General features: G+C 44.4%; 1 protein-coding gene across 14 annotated transcripts in view; it reads left to right on the top strand.

Moving 5' to 3' along the window:
• Positions 1–24,247, top strand: part of AFAP1 (actin filament associated protein 1) — a 179,476-nt gene that overhangs the window by 53,616 nt on the left and 101,613 nt on the right. For 12 of the 14 annotated variants that reach the window (XM_063723774.1, XM_054553673.2, XM_054553676.2 and 9 more), the window contains exons 2-3: positions 13,262–13,390; positions 16,580–16,677. In XM_063723774.1, the coding sequence (XP_063579844.1) occupies positions 13,264–13,390; positions 16,580–16,677 (225 nt within the window). In that variant the 5' untranslated portion in view covers positions 13,262–13,263. Of the gene's footprint in view, positions 1–12,618; positions 13,139–13,261; positions 13,391–16,579; positions 16,678–24,247 lie in introns of those variants that run through there. The other 2 variants (XM_063723771.1, XM_063723776.1) reach the window with 2 other exon arrangements.

The following is a 24,247-nucleotide window of genomic DNA, read 5'->3' on the forward strand; positions in this document are numbered from 1 at the left end:
AAGGTGAAGGAAGGTGTGGTAGTGATGTGTGTGTGGGACGAGGCAGGGACACACAGGGTTAAGCATACCGGGCAGAGAGCAGCGGCACGTGCAGAGGCCTGGGGCAGAAGCAGGTGTGATATTTGTGGGAAACTGAGGGATTGAGAAGGGCTGAAGTGTGACACATACGCAGAGTGGAAAGAGACAATCTAGAAAATAAGCAGAGTCTAGGTTAATTAAGATTTTTATACAGGATCCGGAGAAGTCACTGAAAAGAATGTAGCAAACCAGGGTCATTTTTCTGAAAAGCAGGTTGGTCATGGTTTGGGAACTGTTTCTTAATTGGAGCCTGAAATCTAGAGAGCAATGAGACGAGCTTTTGTGAAACAGTTCTCCAGCGTCCTGCCTTTGTCAAAGAAAGGTCTAACCACTGACCCAGCCTCTCCTCTGGAGAGAGTCAGCATAAAGCACAGAGGTGTGGTGGGCCAAGAAGTTTAGGGAATGCACCGTGTGTATGAGTTCACTGCTAGGCAGGGTAGGGGATAGGAGTCTGTAATCCATGTTTGTCATTCTCCGGGAGCTCATACGTTATGTAGGCACGTTGATCAATCTTTTCTTTTTATATCTGATTTTGAGTCAGAATTAGAAAATCTTTTTCCACATCCAGGTTAAAAAGAAGTCATCTGTTTCTTCTAGAACTTGAGTTGTTTCATTTTTTTCTGTTTGGGTTCTCAAATATCTTTAGAGTTTTTCTGGTGTATGTAAGGTAAGTATTGAGTTTCATCTTTTCTTTTTCCCAAATAGTTACCAGTTGTCCCAACCCCAGTTATTAAGGCGACCATTTTTCTTATATTCTGTGTGTATTTGGATCTATTACTGGACTTTTTATTCTGTTCTATGGATCTGACTGGGAATTTAAATATGTTAGTATCAAATTGTTTTAATGATGAGCCTTTATTATTTTTAAATAGTTGGCAGGCTATTCCCTCTTCATTGTTTTTAGACATCTCTGCATTCTTATTTTTTCCATATGAAATTTAGAATCAATTTGTTTAGTTCCAGAAACAAAACAAAACAAAATTTGTTGGTATATGGGTTAGGCCTTTCTTGCATTGCTATAAAGAAATACCTGAACTTGGGTAATTTCTAAAGAAAAGAGATTTAATTGGCTCATAGTTCTGCAGGCTTTACAAGCATGGTGCCGACATTTGCTCGGCTTTTGGGAAGGCCTCAGGAAGCTTCCAGTCATGGTGGAAGGTGAAGGGGGAGCAGGTGTCTCACATGACACAGCGGGAGCAAGAGAGGGAGTGGGGGAGCTGCCCCACACTTAAACAACCACATCTCCTGAGTGGGACTCACTCACTATTGCAAGGACAGCACCAAGCCATGAGGGATCCACCCCCATGACCCAACACCTCCCACCAGGCAGGCCCCATCCCCAACACTGGGGATTACATCTCAACATGAGATTTGGAGGGGACATCCAAATGATTTCAGTATATTATTGCTATTGCTCTAAATATATTTGTTAACTTGGGGAGAATTGACATCTTTTTGATGTTAAGTTGTCCTATCCAAAGGCAAGGGGACATCTTTCCATTTGTTCACATTTACTTCTTCATCTTTCAATCAAGTTTTAAGTTTTCCCTATGTAAGTTTTGCACATTTCTTGCTAAATTATTTAAAGTAGTTTACTTTTTTATTGTTTTATAAATGGGTGCTGGTATTCCATGATATCGTCTAGCTATTTATTGTTTGATATAAAATAAGCATGCAGAAAGCTATAGTTTTCATGTCTCCTGCTTTACCAGGTTTGCTTTCACATCAGCTGCCAATAGAAATAATTTTTTTAAGTTTCTGATTGTTTTCTCTTTTCTTATTGCTTTGACTAACACTTCTCCTACAGTGTTAAAAGTAGTGGGGGAAATGGGCCTCTTTGACTTGTTTCTGACCCTACTGGGAATTCTTGAAGTGTTTCCTCGTTAAATAAGATGCTGTTTTTTTGGGTGTGGGTGTTTTAATCTTAGTACATGTATTTTATCAAGTTAAGTGCCTATCAATTCCAAGTGTATTGACTTAAAAATATCAGGAATGATTATTACATTTTGTTGAAGGCTTTTTCATGATCTGTGGAACAACTGCATTATCTTCTCATTAGATGTATTAATCTGGTGAATATATCAGTAGATTTTCTTTCTGTCTTCCCTCCTCCTCCTCCTCCTCCTCCTTTTTTTTTTGTTTGAGACAGGGTCTCACTCTGTTGCCCAGGCTGGAGTGCAGTGATGGATCATGGCTCACCGTAACCTCAACCTCCCTGGGCTCACGTGATCCTCCCAACTCAGCCTCCTAAGTAGCTGAGACTACAGGTGTGTGCCATCACATCTGGCTAATTTTTGTATTTTTTGTAGAGATGGGGTTTTACCATGTTGTCCGGGCTGGTCTCAAACTCGCTGGCTCAAGCAATCTGCCTGACTAGGCCTCCCAGAGTGCTGGGATTACAGGTGTGAGTCACGGCGCCTGGCCTATTAGTAGATTTTCTAATATTGAATCACCTTTGCATTTCTTTTTGAGATGGAGTCTTGCTCTGTCCCCAGGCTGGAGTGCAGTGGCTCTATCTAGGCTCACTGCAGCCTCCGCCTCCCAGGTTCAAGCGATTGTCCTGCCTCAGCCTCCTGAGTAGCTGGGATTACAAGCATGTGCCACCATGCCCTGCTAATTTTTGTATTTTTAGTAGAGACGGGGTTTTGCCATGTTGGCCAGGATGGTCTTGATCTCCTTACCTCGTACTCTGCCTGCCTGGGCCTCCCAAAGTGCTGAGATGACAGGTGTGAGCCACCGCGCCCAGCCTGCATTTCTAGAGTGAATCTCATTTGGTAAGGGCATGGTATTAATGTGTTGGCTTCCGTTTGCTAATATTTTATTTAGGATATTTGCACTGATTAAAAGTGGTCTTTGGTTTTCTTTTTTGTGCTATCTCTATTCGGTTTAGATATCACATTTATATTTGCTTCCAAAAAAAAAAAGAATTTGGTTATTTTCTGTGTATTTTATCCTCTGGAACAATTTATGCAGTAGCCTTGGTGTTTAAGGTTTGGTGGAATTCCCCTGTAAAACTACCTGGGTCTGGTGTTTTTTTGTTTTTTGTTTTTTTGTGAGGGTAATTCTGGTAAATTATTTTTTTCTTACGAAATTTCTTATGAAATTAATTATCTATTTAACCTAGTTTCAAGTGTATCTGCATAGAGTTGCACAGAGGAGTCTGTCATGACTTTTCTTGTGGAGGGTGTGGTACTTACTTTAGGACTTCATAGTTTTAGAGGACAGGAGGTATGGGGTCATGTTCATTGACTGCATTCATGGATCCCATGTCTTAAAGTGAAGTTCCAACAAGATGAACATGTGCTAATAATGACGGTTATAGTTACCACTGATGAAATGCTTGGCTCTGCATGCGTGTTAGCTCATTTAATCCTCATGATGATACTGATATATATAATATCCATCTCGCTTTAAGGATGAGATAATTTGGGGAGCTACTTACCCAAGGTCACACAACTAGGAAGAATCAGCTGGGATGTGGATCCAGGTTTATGTGGTGACAGAGTCCAGGTTTCTTTTACTTTTTCTTTTTTTTTTTGAGATGGAGTCTAACTCTGTCGCCCAGGCATTGTGCCATGGCATGATCTTGGCACACTGCAATCCACCACCCGGATTCAAGTGATTCTCCTGCTTGGTATCCTGAGTAGCTGGGACTACAGGTGTGCGCCACCATGCCCAGCTAATTTTTGTATTTTTAGTAGAGATGGAGTTTCGCCATCTTAGCCAGGCTGATCTCGAACTCCTGACCTCAGGTGATCTGCCCACCTCGGCCTCCCAAAGTGTTGGGATTACAGGAGCGAGCCACTGCACCTGGCCCAGAGTCCGGGTTTCTAAGGAGCAGTGGAGGATGAGGGCCAAATGAGTGGCATTGGCAGGGATAGAATGATCACGGACGGCTTCACCAAGAGGTGGGATGTGAGCTGTGCTCATTGGCATTGGCAGAGTTCAGAGGGGTGAGGAGAGGTCAGGGAGGTGATGCCGTGTGGGGGTGCCTGGCAGGAGAGGTAGCCTTGACTCAAGTGGAGGGTGCTATCAGAGGGTCACCCCATGAGGGCCAGCAGGTTGGAGTGCTGGGGGATGAGTGGTGTAGACTAGACAGGGGAGCGGGGACATACAGAGGGCGTGGGAAAATTGGGAAAATGCAGATACTGTTCCTGCCTCCCAATTTAGATTAGGTAATGGGGAGTTGCCTGGGTCTAGGTCCTGGGAGTTTCTGTAGTGGGTTAGAAATTTGAAGGGAAGAACCATATGGGAAGGATCACAGATAAAAGTAGAAAGGAAATCAAAAGGCCACCAGCAACTGTCTTGGTTGTAGCAGGGCCCTTGAGTGTAACTCAGGATGCAAACAGCAATAGGTGTTTTGCACATCAGTAAAGTGTGAAGCCTGTGGGGAATATGGATGTGGCAGCCTCTGCAGAGCCTGTCGCCTGTGGCAACTTTCCCCGGGCTTCTCAGGTGCAGCAGGAAGTGATGGGTAGTTAATAGTGTTTTCTCAGAGCCAGTAACAGTAGACATTTCTTTCTTGCGTTTGTAGGAGAGCAGAGACAGAGGGTGCTTTAGCCTCCTCACTCTTGCAGTTCCTGTGTAAGGAGGACAGTTCCGTGCACAGCAAGGAACCCTTTGACTGGCGGTCTGGTCACCCCGTTCCCGGCTCTCACCCCTTTACCAAGGCTTTGTGGCTTCAGGCCGCCTTTCTTCTCTGGGCCTCAGTTACCACACTTGTGAAATAAAGGCATTTGGGCTGGGCACGGTGGCTCATGCCTGTAATCCCAGCACTTTGGGAGGCTGAGGTGGGCAGACCATCACGTCAGGAGTTCCAGACCAGCCTGACCAACATGGAGAAACCCCGTCTCTACTAAAAATACGAAAATTAGCTGGGCGTGGTGGCGGGTGCCTGTAATCTCAGCTACTCGGGAGGCTGAGGCAGGAGAATCGCTTGAACCTGGGAGGCAGAGGTTGCAGTGAGCCGAGATGGCGCCACTGCACTCCAGCCTGGGCGACAGAGTGAGACTCCGTCTCAAAAAAAAAAAAAAAAGGTATTTGGGCTCCAGGGTCCCTCCTAGCTTTCAAATCCGTGATTGAGTCATGAAGGTAAATAAAAGAAAATTCCTTTAAAGTAGTTTTGGTTCCCACAAACCATGAGCCATTTCTTTGATTTTGTTGAAATAAATGAACTCACTGCCCAGCTGAGCCAGAGATTTTCTGTAAATAGTGAAGGGATTAGTTAAGCAGGAAGTGTGTTTGCTTTGTTGAATTCTTTGTCTCCTGGGATGTCTAGTTCTACTTCTTATTTCCCTTGCTTATTTAGGGCTGTGGGATATACCACTTGAGTGAGAGAAAGCAGAAAGGCTGGGCGGCAGGGTGCATGTCTCGAATCCCAGCACTTTGGGAGGCCGAGGCAGGCGGATCAGTTTAGCCCAGGAGTTCAAGACCAGTCTGGCAAATAGTGAGACCCTGTCTCTTCAAAAAATTTAAAAAATTAGCTGGGCGTCATGGTGCGTGCCTGCAGTCCCACCTGTTTGGGAGGGCGAGGTGTGATATGTGATCGCATCACTGCACTCCAGCCTGGGCAACAGAGAGAGACCCTGTCTCACACACACAAAAGAAAAAAAGAAAAAGCAGGCAAGCGGAGATAATTAATTAGTCCAAAGAGGCCTTTTGCTAGGAAGAAGGGAGTTTTGCTTTTCAAATGTATAAAATATATCCAGAAATGCCTCCAGGTAATTTTGCCGTTGCTTTGGGAATGCTAAATTCTGTGGTCAGATCTTTTATTTGGTGTGGGTGTTTGGGGAAAAAATTTTTTTTCTGGAATTCAGTGATTTATTCCTGTGTCCGTGATGCCAGTCTGTGTTTGGTGACCTCGCCATTCTGTCCAGAACAGGGCAGCAGGTGTCAGGGCTGGGGTGTCGAACAGAGGAGGTGGTTCAAGTGTAGATATGGCTCTTGTTAGCTTGCTGCCTTGGGGCAGCCACATCACCTCTCTTCATTTGATTCCTACCGTCTGTAATATCTCAGCAATGATAAGATTGTGAGGCTCAGATGAGATAAAATGCAGACAGTTATTTTGGATATTGGAATGTGACTGGTTATTGTCCTGTGTGCAGAACCCTCTGGCCAGTCTTTGGGCTGTGCAGATGGGAGAGGTGAGTGGGCTGGGCCCTTGCTTCAGTCTTTCCAGCTCCCTGAGCCTCAGTTTCTCCTCAGTACATTGAGGAAGTTGGGTGAACTATCTACAGCTTTTCTTCCAATTCGAAGATTTCATTTTTTAGTGTAAGAACTATTAGTAAAATAATCATGTCAAACACAATTTGAGTAATGACCTTGAGGGATATAACTTGTGTAGCTAGCCTGTCCTGTGTGGTCGGAGATAGGTTATTTGAATGTAACCTATGAGGGATGTAACCTAAGAGGCATTAGGAGCTTCTTCCACCGGGAGCAAAATTTAGAGAGTCAGTGTTACGGTATAAAAAGTAGTGACAGCTGGTTCTGATTCCCCATTCTGGCTTTTATTTTTAACTGTGTGACCTTAGGCAAAAATGTAACCTTTCTTAGTACCAATTTCTACACTTGTAAAAATGGTGAAAACAGTGTCTATCTTGAAAGGTTATTATGAAGATTAGTCAAAATGTCTGTAAAGCACTTAGCCTATTGCCTGGTACATGGTCAGTACTTAATGGTAGCTGGAGTTTTCTTTTAAACATCAGTAAGGAGCTTCAGAGGCCACAGTACTTTCTAGGGGAAAATAGGAGAGCCTGTATTGTAAAGGGAGATTTGGCTGGAGGCCCTGGACGAAAACAAGGGCACGTGTTGTTCTTGACCTTGGAGAAGCAGCTCCTCCTCCTGATAGAAGGATAGAGCCTGTGTCGGGCAGTGGAAAGGTGGATGGTGAAGATAACCCTGGGGTGGCATAAGGGGAAGGCTACTCTTGGAATATATCTGTGGAAACTGGATCTGAATGCCTGGTCTCCTGGATCTTCCAGAGAGCCTGCTGCACAGCTGGTAAGAAACAGCAATAGCTCTGAAGGGTGGAGAGGAGACGTGGGTGTCCTACACCTGCTGCGTGTCCACAGACTGGAGTAGTACGATGCCACCCCCTGCTCAGGCACACATATTTCACCAGATCTTTATTTATAGGAAAATCTCCAGAGTGTGTGTTGGTTAGTACCCTTAGATCTTAAGGGGAAAGGCATGTTTGTATTAAAAGTTTAAAATGGAGAATTGGTTGCAAGAACTTCTTCCCTTCTTGCTTTGGCACTGGAGTGAGCTTTTGGTACGCCATGCCCACCAGCCATGTGTGTTTGTGCTCACTGCTTCCCTGTGCGTGTTCTGAGCACTTGATTTATGTTGAACGTAGTCAGGCACCAGCACAGATACAGAGATGCACCAGGAGCTGCACCTGCGTCCTGGGAACTGGCGATGTTGGGGAGCCAGGCAGCTCAACGAAGAATTGTGCTACCTCTAAGGTTACTCTGTAGTCTATGTTGACATTTCTTGTTCATTTTCCTAATTTTTTTCGAGGACTAAATTTTATTTGGTCACACTATTGCTCTTTTTAAATACAAAATGGGTATAACAGCTTATCAGACTAGAGTTATCTCTGAAAACAATCTGTGGAATTATTATTATGAAATGTTCAAAGCAGGGCTTTTGGACTCAGGTTTGAGTTCAGATTCTTACTGTGTTATTTATGTTCTAGCTATATGACTGTGAGCAGATGATCAACCGGAGAGGCTTGATGACTGTAGGCAGCCTTTCTGTGTCTGTCTCCTCACCTGCTACATGGGGGGTAATAACAGTACGTGCCTCCTAGCAATGTTGTGAAGAGCACATGAGTTCATGTATGTAATGGGCTTAGAACAGTGCCTGGCACTTGTAATTGCTATGTGAGGATTCGCTTAAAGAAAAGCAGGCTAAAAGCTGACACTGGAGTTCTTATTCCTCTGCTGTAGATGGGGCGCAGTGCATCTTCTCTGCGTTCTTGTGAGAATCAAATGAGGTATTGTATGTAGATGCCAGCACAATGCCTTTCACAGGATCTGTTGTGAGAAAATAGTCATTCTCTTCCTGTAGAAGTCACTCATTCGAAAACCTTTGCATGCTTTCTGTGCAGAATGTACTGCTAGGCTGCTGTCAGGTGTTTGGAGATAAACATAGCATGACACCTGCCTTTAACCAGTTGACTAGCTACCTTGAGGGGAAAAAAACCCCACAAAAACCCAAGTAAACCTTAAGGTCACTAAGTATCCAGTCATCAGTACAGCTGCTACAAGAGGAATGGATTTTGGTAATTAGGGAAGACTTCAGTGAGGGGGAGCCAACTAGGGTGTTTAATTAGAGAAGGCTGGAAGAAAGAGGGGGTGAGTATTAAGTATTTGGAAAGACTGTCAAGTAGAAAATATGGTTTATTTAGTCTGTGAAGATCCCAAAAAGGAGGAGCATTTCTAACAATTACAACTCTGCTATGGGAGTATTTCGCTTTCTGAGGCACTAGAGAGCTGTGTTTTGAGAATCTTTTGGTTACAGTTTCAGGTGAACAGAAAACCACACAGATTACCTTAACAACAACACAATGAAATGAAAATTTATTAGAAGGATACAAACATTTCTTGAATTCAAGTGCAGCCCAGTTTTCCGAGTAGCTAACAACAGGCCCGGGAAAGCCTCGGAGCATGGTCGGCGTCTGAGACACTTGTTCTCTCACGGGGCTGCCTGCCTCTGAGTGTGCCGGCTTCTGAGGGTGTCGTCTCTGTGTGTTCGTCCTCCGGTGCTGGCTTCTGGCTTTTGCACCAAGTAGCAAGTACTTGCACTTGCCCTGGTTGCTGCATTTCTACATTTTCAGTTAAAGAGACCATCCCAACCGAATCCTATTTCTTAGTCTTCAGGCAAAAGATAGAGGAATGGAAGATCTGATTGACCATCTTGGAATCGGGCCGTCCAATTAACCATAACCTAGTAGTGGGAGGTGGTGTACAGGGCCTTGCAGTATAGCAGTGGCTGCTGAAAGTCCCCCTTGTGGTTGAGGCTGCTGTTCTCAGAGGAGAGGACGGGCAGGTACCTTGGCCAGGGCCACGACAAACTCCCAGGCTCTGGAGGGTTTTGCGCAGAGGCCTCATGGTCGTACTGTAGAGGGAGCTCAGGTTTTAGGTGGCGAGTTAGGATCGATGCATCCTTAGGTTCTCTTCAGATATTTCCATGCTGTTAGGTGGAACCCAAGCAAAATCTCTTTCCCTTTTTAAATTAAATATGCATAGCATACATTTTACCTTTTTAACCCTTTTTTAGTATAAAATTTAGTGTCATTAGGTATATTCACCATCCGTTTCCAGAACATTTTCATCATCCCAAACTGTTAACTCTGAACCCCATTAGATAATAACCCTACATTCTCACCACTAGCCCTTGGTAACCACTGTTCTACTTTCTGCCTCTATGAATTTGACCACTCTAAGTACTTCATTTAAGTAGATTCGTAATATTTGCCTCTTTTTGTCTATTTTAACATAATGTTTTCAAGGTTTGTTCATGTTGCAGCATGTATCTGAATTTTTTTCCTTTTAATGGATGAATTATATTTCATTGTATGTATATACCGCGTTTCATTTATCCATTCGTCATTCATTTTCTACCTTTTGACATTTTGAATAATGCTATCAGCCCCCCGTCCCGCCTCCCCACCTCCATTTTTTTTTGAGAGTCGGGGTCTCACTCTGTTACCCAGGCTGGAGTGCATTGACTCAGTCATGGCTCACTGCAGCCTCAAACTCCTGGGCTCAAGTGATCCTCCCGCCTCAGCCTCTCAAAGTGCTGGGATTAAAGGCGTGAGCCAACATGCCTGGTCCATTTTTAAAGTATAGATGAGATTGCTTAGAATCAAGAAACTGGTTAATGAAAAAGACCTTAATTGAAAAGTGTACTTAGTCCAACTTCTTCATTTCATAGAAGGGAAAATTGCCCAGCTGGGAAGAGTGAACTGCTGGTGCCACATCTGCCTACTTTAAGCTCATTTACCATTTCTCTCCCACTTACCTAAAATGATGAGAGCTTTGATGGTACACGGCAGCCTCAGTATGGATCTTTAATCCCAAAGGATGTTGTAGACTTACAGAATAGTAGACTTGGAAGAATCCCACAGATCAGCGGCTCTCAAACTTTTTTGCTTAGGTTTTTTGCATGAATCATTTTCATTATGCTTTTGTCAGTTGAGATGCATGACCTATATGACTGACAATAGGTAAGTGATGAATAAATGAATGAAGATCTTAATGTAATTGCCTACATCAGCAGATCTCAGATCTCAAAGTTTTTGGTCTCAAAATATATTTTGAAGACCTTAAAGAGCTTTATTTATATGATTATATCTGTAGGTACTTACCATATTAGAATTAAAATTGGCAGATTTTAAGATATTTATTCATTAAAATATCAAACCTATTGCGTTAACATAAATAATATATATTTATGAAAAGCAACTGCATTTACCAAAACATGATAATTAGAAGAGTAGTATTGTTTTAGACTTTTGCAAGTATCTTTAGTATCTGGCCTAGAAGATAGCTGATTCTCATATTTACTTCTTCACTCAGACTGTGTGAGATATCATGGTGGAAGTGCATGAAGAAAATCTGGGCTGGGCGCAGTGGTTCACGCCTGTAATCCCAGCACTTTGGGAGGCCGAGGTGGGCGGATCATGAGGTCAGGAGATCGAGACCATCCTGGCTAACATGGTGAAACCCTGTTTCTACTAAAAATACAAAAAAAAAAAAAAAAAAAAAATTAGCCGGGAGTGGTGGTAGGCACCTGTAGTCCCAGCTGCTCAGGAGGCTGAGGCAGGAGAATGGCGTGAGCCCAGGAGGCAGAACTTGCAGTGAGCCGAGATTGCACCACTGCACTCCAGCCTGGGTGACAGAGCAAGACTCTGTCTCAAAAAAAAAAAAGAAAATCTGACCTCCCACAGATAGGTAGTTGGGAAGTTTTTCAGTAGCCTTTTCAGAAAATTGTAGATATTCTTCTTTGATGCTATACCAAAACTTGACAAGTGGCAGTTTCCTAACGGTTAGTTGTGATGTGGCATCTGAAGCTGTGCCATCCTCTGTTACATTAGAATAGTTTAGTTTATTTTGCACTTTAGGTGAATCTTTTACCCATACATGATTTTGTAACATCATGGTTCACTGAGTTGTGCAGATCTTCCAAATAAATGTCAACATATGACATTATGCAATGTAAATCACATTTGTTCATATCACTGCTGATCTCGTTAGAAAAGCCTCCAGTATTAGGAGGCAGTAAGCTCTTATGGGGTGGATACAAAGTTTCAAAAATTATTTTTTCACTTGGAAGCTCAACTTTTATTCTTGGCCACAAATGCTGTCAGTTGTTTACCTTGAAGTGATGAGCTCATGTGTTCATTCTTGAGAACATGTTTGCCAGGTACTCAAGTCTGAGTCATTGCACTTTGCCTGTCATTCACTCTCTCCAGTAAAGATGGTGCTGCGTGCAGCAAGTGGCTTTGGGTGGCTTGGAACTCAAACACTCACAAGAGTGATTTTTCTCTAGACGACTGTGGTACTTCGTGTGCAGGAGGGCTTCATGCATGCTTCCCATGTCATTCAATGATACGTTAAAAAGGTGTGTGTTGATCAGGTGCAGTGGCTCACGCCTGTAATCCCAGCACTTTTGGAGGCCGAGACGGGTGGATCACAAGGTCAGGAGATCAAAACCATCTTGGCTAACACGGTGAAACCCCATCTCTACTAAAAATACGAAAAATTAGCCGAGCGCTGTGGTGGGCGCCTGTAGTCCCAGCTACTTGGGAGGCTGAGGCAGGAGAATGGCATGAACCTGGGAGGCGGAGCTTGCAGTGAGCCGAGATCAAGCCACTGCACTCCAGCCTGGGTGACACAGCGAGACTCCATCTCAAAAAAAAAAAAAAAAAAAAAGGTGTGTCTTCAAAGTTAGATTTAAGAAAAGCGATTATTTTTTACTGCTTTCTCAAAGACACTGCTAAGTGAAAGTGGTTTTTTTTGTTGTTGTTGTTAAGAAGGATTCTCACTCTGTCTCCTAGGCTGGAGTGCAGTGGCGCGATCTCGGCTCACTGCAACTTCTGCCTCCCAGGTTCAAGCGATTCTTGTGCCCCAGCCTCCTGAGTAGCTGGGATTACAGGCACATGCCACCATGCCTGGCTAATTTTTGTGTTTTTAGTAGAGATGGCCATGTCGGCCAGGCTGGTCTCGAACTCCTGACCTCAGGTGATCCGCCCGACTGGGTCTCCCAAAGTGCTGGGATTACAGACGTGAGCCACCGCGCCCAGCCCAAGTAGTTTTTTTTTTAAAAACAAACAAAAAAGAACTGAGTATATGGTGAAGGATATCATGACTGCTAGGATAGTTTGGTGTCACTTCCTTGATTCATGCTAAGATGCTAGCAGTTTTACCCTGGCATTTACACCATTAATGCAGAAAAAGGTGAGTAATGTCTTAGCATTCTGAAAATAGTTTGGGCCTCGGGCCTTGTGGGCTCCCTGAGAGGAGGAGTTCACATCCCCAGAGGCTAAGATCATCATCTACAAACTGCTGACTTAAGCCAGTATTGCAGTCTTGTGGATATCAGAGGAAAAGTCAAGTCTACCGTCATTCTAGAAGGAAAAGGCATGGTGGGAAGTTAGCACCTGAACTTGTATTTACACCGGCCTCGGCATCTGGCATCCTTTGTGCTAACTGCATAAACATGCGCACAGTTGTCCTGGGCTGGAGCCAGCTTTACAAAAGCAGAGAGCTGGGTGTTGAGTTTCTGAAACCATGCCCTGCTGGTTATTAGAAAACTCTTTGGCATTTTAAACTCCCATCTCCTTCTTGACATTGAAATTTAATATCATGGAATTGACACCAAATGATGATGTCAGGCCTTTGGGTTGTCACACCATCTGTTGGCAGCCTGGCTTTGGAGCTTCTCCCAGTTGAATTTTGCTGCCTTAAAGCAGAAGCAAAGGAGTAGTGCATTTGTTAAGAAGAAGCTGCTTGAATCTTTTAGTGGACCTGCTTTCAGCAAACTTGTTTTTTAGGTCAGAATACTATATCCAGTGATCAAGCTAAACATGAAATGCTTCGAGTAAGACTCAGCATTCATACTTTGACATTTGCAAATCACTGGGTCTAATAATACCCTTCTTCTCTTTTGTTGTCAGCAATGGAAGAGTTAATAGTTGAACTTCGTCTCTTTCTTGAACTCCTGGACCATGAATATCTAACTTCAACTGTCAGGGAGAAAAAGGCAGTGATAACCAACATTCTGCTGAGGATACAGTCATCCAAAGGTGAGTCTCATTCGATGCCTGCTTTTTCCTTCTTACAGTGTCTTGGCTTCTAAACCATCTTTAATTTTACCACCTTTCTAAAATATATTTATTTGTTCTTTAACTTACAAACTTATTTATTCATCAAGTTTTCATTAAGGGTTTACACTTGTACCAAGTTGTGCGTTGGCCTCCAGGTGTAGAAAGATAAAGCTTTGAAGGAGCTAATGGAATCGTGTGTTGGGAGTCCTCAGGGCAACCCCAGCATTTGGAGATTACCTGGAAGGACTCACAGGACTTGGCATCAGGTTGTTCTTCCTCGTGTGCAGGATGCACTGTAGCCGTAGTGAGGATGCACAGCCCGACTGGCAGATCGGAAGGGAGAAGATGTAGGCAGAACATGGAGGAACCCATATGCCAGCTTCTGTGTGCTCTGTCCCTCCCATGAGGGTCACACAGAGCACACTCTCTCCTCGGCAATAAAAATGAAGCAAGCTCTGTGCGACATTCCGTTCAGGCTCATCGGAGACTCAGTGCCCAGGGTTTTTACTTGGGTCTAGTCCTCTAGGCACCCTCTGCCTAGCACACACCAGAATTCCAGGAGAGGCAGGGTTTCAGCACAACCGCGTTGTTTACACAAACAGTTCAGGCACAGTGAACCACCCTTGTCCATCAGGGAATGGTGGGTGCACTTCTGAAATCCACATTCCCAGAGGCCAGCCAGGGCCAGCCTTGCAAGCAGGTCCCTCTAGAGAGAGCAGCCTTGGGTCTGTTACGTTAACTCTTTCATGCACAGTGAGCAGGACAAAAAAAAAAACAGGCAATAATAAAGCCTGTTAAGTACTGCTGTGGAGAGCATCAGAGCCTTATGAGAGCACCTGAGAAGCAAGTCCACACCAGTTGAGTGAGAGACCGGGGTGTTGGAGGGTCTGAGGGGCAGTTCCTGGATGATGTGATGTGAGAATCTTGAGGACTCTGTGGAGATAATCTGCCGGATGAGATGGAAGATTTTTCTTTTAAGCCTCTTTATTGAGATGTGATTCACAGGCCATACACTTCACAATTTAAAGTGTACAATTCATTTATACTTTTACATGAATTATTTTAGTATATGGAGCCATGTATGACACGATTAGATTTGCATTCTGGAAAGCTCACCTGGCCAGTCTGGAAGATGGGCTGAAGGATTTGGTAGCAGTTTGAACGTGGGTGGCTTGGGGAAACCTGGGTGGGCGATGGGGCCTGTCACTTAGATAAGAAAGCAGGATAGGGACCCTATTCTGGGGCAGTATGAAATATTAACTTTTTTTTTCTTTGAGACAGGGTCTCACTGTGTTGCGCAGGCTGGAGTGCAGTGGTGTGATCACTGCTCACTGCAGCATTGACCTCCCAGGCTCAGGTGATCCTCCCACTGCAGCCTCCCTAGTAGCTGGGACTACATTTGTGCACACCGCAACACCCAGCTAGGTCATTTTTGTAGAGACAGAGTTTTGCTATGTTGTCCACGCTGGTCTCGAACTCCTGGGCTCAAGCAGTCTGCCTGCCTCGGCCTCCAAAAGTGCTGGGATTATAGGCATGAGCCACTGCGTCTGGCCTGAAATGTTCACTTCTGAAGTAATTTTGTTACTTCCCTGCTCAGACTCTTTCATCTGTCAGCCTTTGCCTCTGGTCACAATCCAGACTTCTTCGGCCATCCCACAAGGCCCTTTATCATAGGTGGTTATGAGTACGAACTCCAAAGTTAAACTAGCTTTTTGATTCTGGCCCTACCTGTTACCAAACGTGCGACCTTTCACGGGTTACTTACGCTTTTTATACTTGAGTTTCCTCCTTGTATAAAAAGGGCTAATGGTAGTATTGACCTCATGGGATGTTGTGAGGATTGAATGAGATGGTATAAAATATTTCAAAACAGTGCCTGATGCATAGTAAACATGTCAGCTATTGATGACCGTTTGCTTTCCCCTGATTTCCTGTCCTCTTTTCCTCCGCACAGTGAGCTCCAGTACTGGTCTCTTCATGCCTCCTTCTGGATGAATCTCCTGATATTTTTCAATTCATGAATTCTTTCTTCAGCTCTTTAATTTGCTTTAAACCTATCTATTGATTTTGTGTGTGTGTGTGTCATTTATCCTTTTCCTTTCTTGCTTTTGTTTGTTTGTTTGTTTGCAGTCCTCTACTGAAGTTCTTTTCTCCATTGCAGCTCCTGGAGATCAGGCACTGGGGCTTTTCATGTTTCAGTTCCTGGCCTCTAGTGTAGTACTGGACCCATTATAGGCGATCGTTGTTAAGTCAGTATTTTTACAGGCCTGTCCAAGTGAGTGTTAGGCATATAAATAGTACTGTGCCCAAATTAAAACTTGTTTCTTCCTCTTTCCTGCCTTCACTGTATCGTGTACATCACCTTTCCTAGTAGTTCGCTGTGTATGTATTTGTCTTTCCAACTGAAATATGAGTGCCCAAGACGTGTGAGCTTGTATCAGTCATGTCTTCCATACAGTATGTCTATTACAGTATCTGACTTTAAGAAGATACTTAATTAAAATTTATTGATTCCCAGAAGGCGTCTATCCTGTTACTACATGGGTAAGTCCTGCCTGCCCTGAGTAGAAGTTGAGGGGGAGCAGCTTTCCCTTTGAGACGTAGCATGGCACTGAGGAGCATGCAGGCTCTGGCGCTAGTGCCGCCATTTCCATCTATGAGTGCTTTCATTCATTTCTTACACCCCTTCCCCTTCCCCTTCCCTCCATCCATCCCTCCCTTCCTTCCTTCCTCTTTTCTTTTCCTCTTTTCCTTTCCTCTTTTCTCTTTTCTTTCCCTTTCTCTTTCTCTTTTCTTTTTTCTTTTCTTTCCCTTTCCCTTTCCCTTTCCCTTTCCCTTTCCCTTTCCCTTTCTTTTTCTTTTCTTTTCTTTTTTTTTCTTTCCCTTTCCCTTTCCCTTTCTCTTTCTTTCTCTTTTCTTTTCTCTTTTCTTTCCCTTTCCCTTTCTCTTTCTCTTTTCTTTTCTTTTCTTTCATTTTATTTAAGCTGTCGGTTCTTCACCTGTAAAATGGAGAGAATAATACCTAACCTTGCAGGACTGTTGTAAAGGATTAGAGAAAATAAATATTTGCAAAGTGTTCAACACAGCATTCAGGAACTGACAGATGCTAGTGGTACCATTCTCATCCCCATCCTCATCCAGTTCTGTGGTTCTGGTTAATTCTTACAGGTTTGGATGTGAAGGACCATGCTCAGAAGCAGGAGACCGCTAACAGCCTGCCGGCCCCTCCTCAGATGCCCCTGCCGGAGATCCCTCAGCCCTGGCTGGTGAGTCAAGGTCCCACCATCTCAGTGGTCGTCGCTGGAGGCCTGGGGGTACTTACGGGCTCCAGGGGCCTGTGATGGAAGCCCAGTGTGGAAGAATGGAGCCCTTATTTTGCTCGAGGCACTCCTTTGAGTATATTTCTAGGGCTGAGAAGCTATTAGTGATAGCTAGTTGGTAGACTCTAAGTGTAGCCTCCCCTTAGGAAGCTAGCATTTCTTTGCACTGCCTCACACCACTGTAAATTACCTATAGCAGGAATTACAGGGCCATAGACATCTTTTCTTACGTCAGATTAAGAAAAACAAAAATTAGGGGATTTAGAAGATAAAAGTATCTGTAGACCTTGTGGACTTGACTCTTTTCTGAGTTAATTCTGAAGTTGAATACCTTATTCTGAAACTTTAATAGTCGTTGTTAGACTTCTTCTGGGGTTAACTATCCATATTTTTTCCAAGAGAGAAAAAATATGTACATATTTCGGGAATGTGTACTTTAGTGTTATGCATTCAAATTCAAAGTTTGTTTTTTTTAAAAAATCTGGCGATGCCCACATATGCAAACTTTTATGTACCATTCAGCTTTTTCTATATTTGGCTGTTTTCTAACTTGTTTACTCGGGGAATTCAGAGTGTCATTCAAAGTTCGGGCAAAATCAGTAGCAATTCTCTTTCTGCGTTTGCTTTCAGTGTGAATCATCTGATGGTCTCTCGGCCAGGATAGGAACGGTGGGAAGGCAGGGCCGTTTCTCGTTCACCCCCGCCTCTGCCTGGGCCTGGCACAGTGCTCAGGAGTCTTGGAGGGACTCAGGGCTTCTCACTGCAGTGGGCACAGAGGGAAACGAGCACTTACTGGGTTCCTGCCACACACCACCATAAATTACAACTCATTAACTCCCACAACTCGGCCTCAAAGAACCCCTAACACTTCTTATCAGGGGAAGCGTATGTACACCTATTTTTCAGAGAAGGAAGCTGAGGCTCAGTGAAGGTGTGTGGTTTGCTCAACATCATAAAATAAGTAGAGAGGGCAGAGATTGCAACATTTATTTCAAATTCATGCTTTTCTCAACAATACTAGTTCAGAGGTGTGGCAGCAAATCAGACGCAAGCGTGCCTCAGACAGGAGGAGACTGTTAGCATTGAGCCTGCCCACTGAAGTGGAGTCCAGGGAGGACGCAGGGCACAGGGGCAGTTCAGGAGCAAGGCTGCCTGCTTCCCACCCCCACGCTGCCTCAGACTCCTTGTATGATTTGGGGAGATTAATGTAACCTCTGTGCCTCAGGATTATCCAGGAGATGGAAAGAGCAAATATATCTCAAGTGCTTAGGATATATTTAAGTCCTGCACTCTAATCACTCCTCAGAGCGGCGCTTCTCAAACTTTAGCCTTCAACTAACCACCTGGCCATCTTAAAGTGCAGACTCTGGTTCACTAGGTGTGGATGGGGACTTTGATGCTGCCCTTCTCTCTTCCCTCCCCTGCCCTCCCCTCCCCCCTCCCCCCTGCCCTCCCCTCCCCCTCCCCCTGCCCTCCCCTCCCCCCTTCCCCCTTCCCCCTCCCTTCCCCTCCCCCCCTCCCTTCCCCTCCCCCCCTCCCTTCCCCTCCCCTCTCCTCCCCTCCCCTCCCCTCTCCTCCCCTCCCCTCCCCTCTCCTCCCCTCTTTCATCTTTCCTCCACAGGGTCTTGCTCTGTCACCCAGGCTGGAGTGCATTGGCACATTCATAGCTCACTACAGCCTCAACATCTTGGACTCAAGCAATCCTCCCTCCTCAGCCTCCCAAGTAGCTGGGATTGCAGGTGTGAGCCACCATGCCCAGCCAAATGTTTAATTTTTTTTTTTAATAGAAAAAATTAGTAGACTGTGTTGCTGTCTTGAACTCCAGGCCTTCAGTGATCCTCCTGCCTTGGCCCCCCAAAATGCTAGGATTACAGGTGTGACCCACCCCACCTGGCCTCATTTGCTGTTTTTAGATATAATGTGATATTAAAGTCCAGAAATATATCATTGTTATTTTAAAAGATGAAGAGCTAGATGGGAAATCAGTAGTTCCTCCATTTTCTGGCTTCCTCTTCTGGTTTATTTTCATTTTTTCTTTGTAAGATTGTCTGGAATCTCTGGCTCCCCTGTGATGGGTCTTATATTTCATCATCACATTGCATATTGGGAAAGATGTTCTGAGATGGAGGGGGAACTGAGAACAGTTAGAAGCAGCTGGGGCCGGGTGCGGTGGCTCACGCCTGTCATCCCAGCACTTTGGGAGGCCGAGGTGGGTGGATCGCCTGAGCTCAGGAGTTCAAGGCTAGCCTGGGCAACATAGCAAAACCCCATCTGTACAAGAAATACAAAAATTAGCCGGGTGTGGTGGTGTGCAGCTGTAGTCCAGCTACTTGGGAGGCTGAGGTGGGAGGATCACTTGAGCCCGGGAGGCAGAGGTTGCCGTAAGCCAAGATTGCGCCACTGCACTGCAGCCTGGGTGACAGAGCGAGACTCTGTCTCAAAAAAACCAAAAACCTGCTGGGCACGGTGGCTCACACCTGCAATCCCAGCACTTTGGGAGGCCGAGGTGGGTGGATCACCTGAGGTCAGGAGTTCGAGACCAGCCTGGCCACCATGGTGAAACCCCCGTCTCTACTAAAAATAAAAAACTAGCTGGGCATGGTGTTGGGTGCCTGTAATCCCAGCTACTTGGGAGGCTGAGGCAGGAGAATCGCTTGAACCCAGTAGGCGGAGGTTGCAGTGAGCCAAGATTGAGCCACTGCACTCCAGCCTGCGTAACAAGACCGAGACTCCATCTCAAAAAACAAAACAAAACAAGACCACAGAACCAAACCAAAACAAAATAAGCAGCTGGAAGAGTCGCAGGGGTCCTGTGACTGTCGTGGACTCTTCTCTAGTGCTGCTGCAGTGCCCTCTCACCTGCTGTGGACCAAACTGCATGTCCCTGATGTGCCACCTGGGTGGAACGGAGGGATGCCAGTTTCAGATGAAGAATTCTCATGACTGGTCAGCATTTTCTACCATTTTCAACCATTGAATGATCGATTCATTTCTGTGTTGTCTTCTTCCAATGTAGTTTATTACTTATTCATTCATTCATCCTCTTTCTCCCTCTCTCGTCCTCTCTCCTTGTCTCTTGCTGTCCCCTGGCCTGTGATCTGCTCCTGCCTTTGGTGGGAAAATGGTTGTGGCAAACTAGCCTGGGTTAAAGTATATATGAGGCCCTTCTACTGGTATAGTCAGAACTGGTCAATCAAAAATGTTGGTTAAGGTGAGAAAATTTTAAAAAGGTATACATTACATGTGCTTTAAATATGTTAAGTTTAAATGAATGATTTAAGTGTTGGAATTACAGGAGTGAGCTACCATACCCAGCCTAAATGAATCCTTTTTGAGTAACAGTTTGCCAGTGGGTAATTTCTTCCTCCTGGTGCTTAGTGCGTGAGTATCAAGGTAATTTTTCCCTGGACACCTAAGCCATGCTTACTCGCTATAAAACTACTGTGTTTTGATGTAGGACCGAGGGCCACATTCTTTGGTGTGTTGCTACTTATGAGGTTCTGTTTGTCTTTTCTGTGTAATCTGTACATATGATTACATTGTAATTTCCAGTTTTTGTAATACAATCTGAGTTTAGAATCCCTAGAATTTTATGAATGTTGCCTTTTCTTTTTTTTTTTTAATAGTTGATGTCCCCACATCTAATTGTATAGCTTTTTTAGGTACTTTTGTTTGTTTAAGAGTCAGGTCCTTACTTTGTTGCCCAGGCTGGAGTGCAGTGGCACGATCATAGCTCACTGCAGCCTTGAATTCCTGTGCTCAAGCAATCCTCCCGCCTAGGCCTCCCAAACTGCTGGAATTACAGGCATGAGCCACTGTGCCCTGCCTAGTTTGTTTTGACTGAACCTTTCTAAAGCATCTCAGAGAATCATCAACTCGGCTTTTGCACTCATTTTTTTTATTGGTTTATTATGTAATGGTCAAATTAAAGTAAATAATTATGGTAATAAGAATTTAAAGAACAAAGCTGACTCTTGGTAAATACACAATTCAACAGGTAGGACAGTTTTTGTGGGCACCCCAGGGAGGAGCCTGTCACCCTGAATGTTTAGCCTTTTAGGGATTTCAGGGTATTTTACAGAGGGAATAGAGAACAGCCGTCAACTCCATAAGTCAAGGAGGTAGAGCTTGGTTAAAGATAGCTTGACTGTAGTTTTCTGATAGTTTTATAGTGAATTTGGGATTGAGCAAGTCAGCTAGTCACTAAGTACATTAAGTTTGCCTCTAGTGAATTGGCTTTGGGCTAGTTGGCTGTTTCGCTGTTGATGAATTGACTTTCAAGAGAATTTGCTTATTGTGGGGTCAAGACAGAACTGGTAGGCAGCTGTGCCAGGCAGAGGGTGTGCTGTAAATTAAAGTACAAGCCAGGAAAACAGCCAGGTATACTAGGAACGTTGCCGGTGGCTCTGCCTTGCTGTCATGGGATTTGGGCAGGAAATCCACACATGAGGCCAGAATTCTCTGCAGGGGCTATATTACAGAGGACCTTTGGGTTGTGATGAGAAGTTGGGAATGTGTAGTGAAAGCAACAGTAAGCCATTGAAGGGCTCTTTTAGTGTACGATTTACTTCAGCTAGGTTCTATTTCCCATGCATTGAACCACAACCGCACTTTATTTTTACCTCTTTTGTGGCATGAATTGAATATTGCCTTTTGTCATAGTGTTTTGTGTTATAAGCTCTTTAACAAATAAAGTTATCTTTTACCTTTTTATCCTTTTTAGTGCCTAATAGTGCTTCATACCTTTATTCAATAGTTAATAAAGCCTGAGGTGCCCTGTGTGACATGGTGCTTCTTTCCCCCTGGCTGATGTGTCTTTGGAAGTGCTTGCAGGAGAGTAGATGTGTGTGTGTAGTGCGGAAATCTTGAACTTCTGAATTTTTGAAGTCACAAATGTGGGATGTAGCATGTTTCACACTTTGCTTTATCTCCCTGGTTTTTCAAGGGGAGACTTGGATAGGCTAAAATATGCATCTATTCAAAAAACTGTTTGTGGGAAGAGCTGTGCTTTTCTTTTCTTTTCTTTTTTCTTTTCTCTTCTCTTTTCTTTTCTTCTTTCTTTTTTTTTTTTTTTTTTTTTTTTTGAGACAGTCTCACTTTGTCGCCCAGGCTGGAGTGCAGCGGCGCGATCTGGGCTCACTGCAACCTCTGCTTCCCTGGTTCATGCGATTTTCCCACCTCAGCCTCCCAAGTAGCTGGGACTAAAGGCACGCACCAGCATGTCCGGCTAATTTTTTTGTATTTTTAGTAGAGACAGGGTTTTCACCATGTTGCCCAGGCTGGTTTCAAACTCCTGGGCTCAGGCAGTCCACACACCCCGGCCTCCTAAAGTGTTAGGATTACAGGTGTGAGCCACCACGCCTGGCTTTTCAAAAGATTCTTGACTTTGTTTCAAGGGAGACCTGTGCAGCTATCAGACTGATTACATTTCGTTTGCAGCAAGTGCTAAAAGAGTGTTTGAAAAGGCGAGCCCCGAGGTCCTGGGAAATGGATCCCATCTGTGCTGACGCTGGCTGCCGTGACCCACTGCCTAGCTCGCAAGCAGCCGGCTTGCTAAAAGGGTCTAACTGGATAAGCGCTGTTTGTGCTGCTCCCCCACCCTTCTTCAGCATAGCATTGTGTCTAAACATGGGGTATCTCAGATCTTCGTGGCTCAGGAGAAAAAAGAGCAAGCTAGGCTCCTTTTGGGGTTGTCATGCAGTACATACAACTCTAGATCAAGGCATTTTCTGGACATATTTTCATTTGGTAAACAGCCTGAGGTTATATCGTGTTTCAAGGGATAGCAGAGTGAGCAACTTAATTCGCTGGTATTTTAGGGCCAGAGCTTATGTAAATGTAATGCCTTTTTATGCCAGCAGATTACAGCCAAGTTTCCTTTTATTGTGGTAAAATATCCATAGCATAAAATTTACCATTTTAACCATTTTAAGTGTACGGTTCAATACACTTAAAATAACGGTTAAGTATCATGAAGTACATTCGTAGTGTTGTGGAACCATCACCACCATCCAGCTCCCTACTTTATCCCAAATGGAAACTCTGTGCCCCTTAAACACTAACTTCCCATTCTCCCCCCACCCTCGCCACCAACTCCTGCCCCTGGCATCCACGTCTCTAGGAGACCGTGAAGTTTTTTGTTTGTTTTTTTGAGACAGAGTCTCATTCTGTTGCTTAGGCTGGAGTGCAGTGGCATGATCACAGCTCACTGCAGCCTTGACCTCCCAGGCTCAAGCGATCCTCTTACCTCAGCCTCCTGAGTAGCTGGGACTACAGATGTACACCATCACGCCTGGCTAATTTTTGTATTTTTTGTGGAGACGGAGTTTTTCCATGTTTCCCAGGCTAGTCTTGAACTCCTCCTGGGCTTAAGTGATTCTCCCACCTCACCCTCCTGAGTAGTGGGAACTGCAGATGTGAGCCACCACACTCGGCCTGGAACAGTGAAATTTTGATACCAGGTGTTACCATCTTCCCATCGATGCATTTCGCCCTTTCTCAGGCACCTTCACAGCAACCTTGTTATCTCTGTTTGACAGATGACATTACGAGGCTCTTTGAGATTATGTGACAACGTTGGCTCTTTTACCAGTTGCAGAGTTGGGGCTAAAGCCCACGATTTAAAACAAGAAAATCATTCATTTTCCTGTGGCGTAAGATGTGACCCTTTGGTGGATGTGAGCCATCTTGTTTGTCTTTTTCACCCGTCTTTCAGGAATCTCAGAGTTTTGGCTCATGTATAATCCCAGTGGCATCTTTGTTTTCAATTCGCTTTATGGCTGGATTCCACTGTATCCTGTTTCCGCCCCTGGTGGGCCGCCTCGCCTTCCATCTGGATGCCTGCCTGCTGATGGAAAAGGGAGGGGAGATGACATGGCCCCACAGGGCTTTCATTCTTTGTCATGCATAAGTAAAAGGAGAGAAACTTTAAGAAAATATGTGAGACAGTCTTCCCAGTGTTTACTCAAGCGCTGTGTGGAATGCAGACTTAGCAGTGATCACAATGGAATGGGGTGTAATTTGGATAAAGACTTGCATTTTGCCAAGAAGAGTATGTACTCAGAATTCTTAGTGTTAGGATTGAAACCATTTTTGCAGCTTAAACTATAAAATTTTATTATCCTCAGTTTCCCTCAGCAGCATGGATTCCTTCCTGCAGATGAGCAGCGAGCAGCACAGGAAGTTTAGATTATGGCACGAATGCTGTAGGGTGCTGCTAAAATACCCACACTGGTTAGAAAAGGGTTTCGCCAATATGTGATAGAATTGGAACTTGAGCCCTGATTTTCTTATTTCAGATTATTTATTTTTTGGCTGTTACTCTTAACAGATTTTAATCCCTTTTACCAGAAAAACAGAATCTGGAGGTGTCACTGTATTTATAAAATTAAAGTCAGAAAGGGATTCCAAATCCTAGGTGTATGTATTTCCCAGCTAAGATCAGCTCTCGTCATTTATTGGTGTTTCCCTGGAAAGGACTAAGCAACAGATGGGGCAAGGGTAGGGAAGAAGGTGA

Source organism: Pongo abelii, chromosome 3 (assembly GCF_028885655.2).
Source record: "Pongo abelii isolate AG06213 chromosome 3, NHGRI_mPonAbe1-v2.0_pri, whole genome shotgun sequence".
In the NCBI taxonomy this organism is placed as follows: domain Eukaryota; kingdom Metazoa; phylum Chordata; class Mammalia; order Primates; family Hominidae; genus Pongo; species Pongo abelii.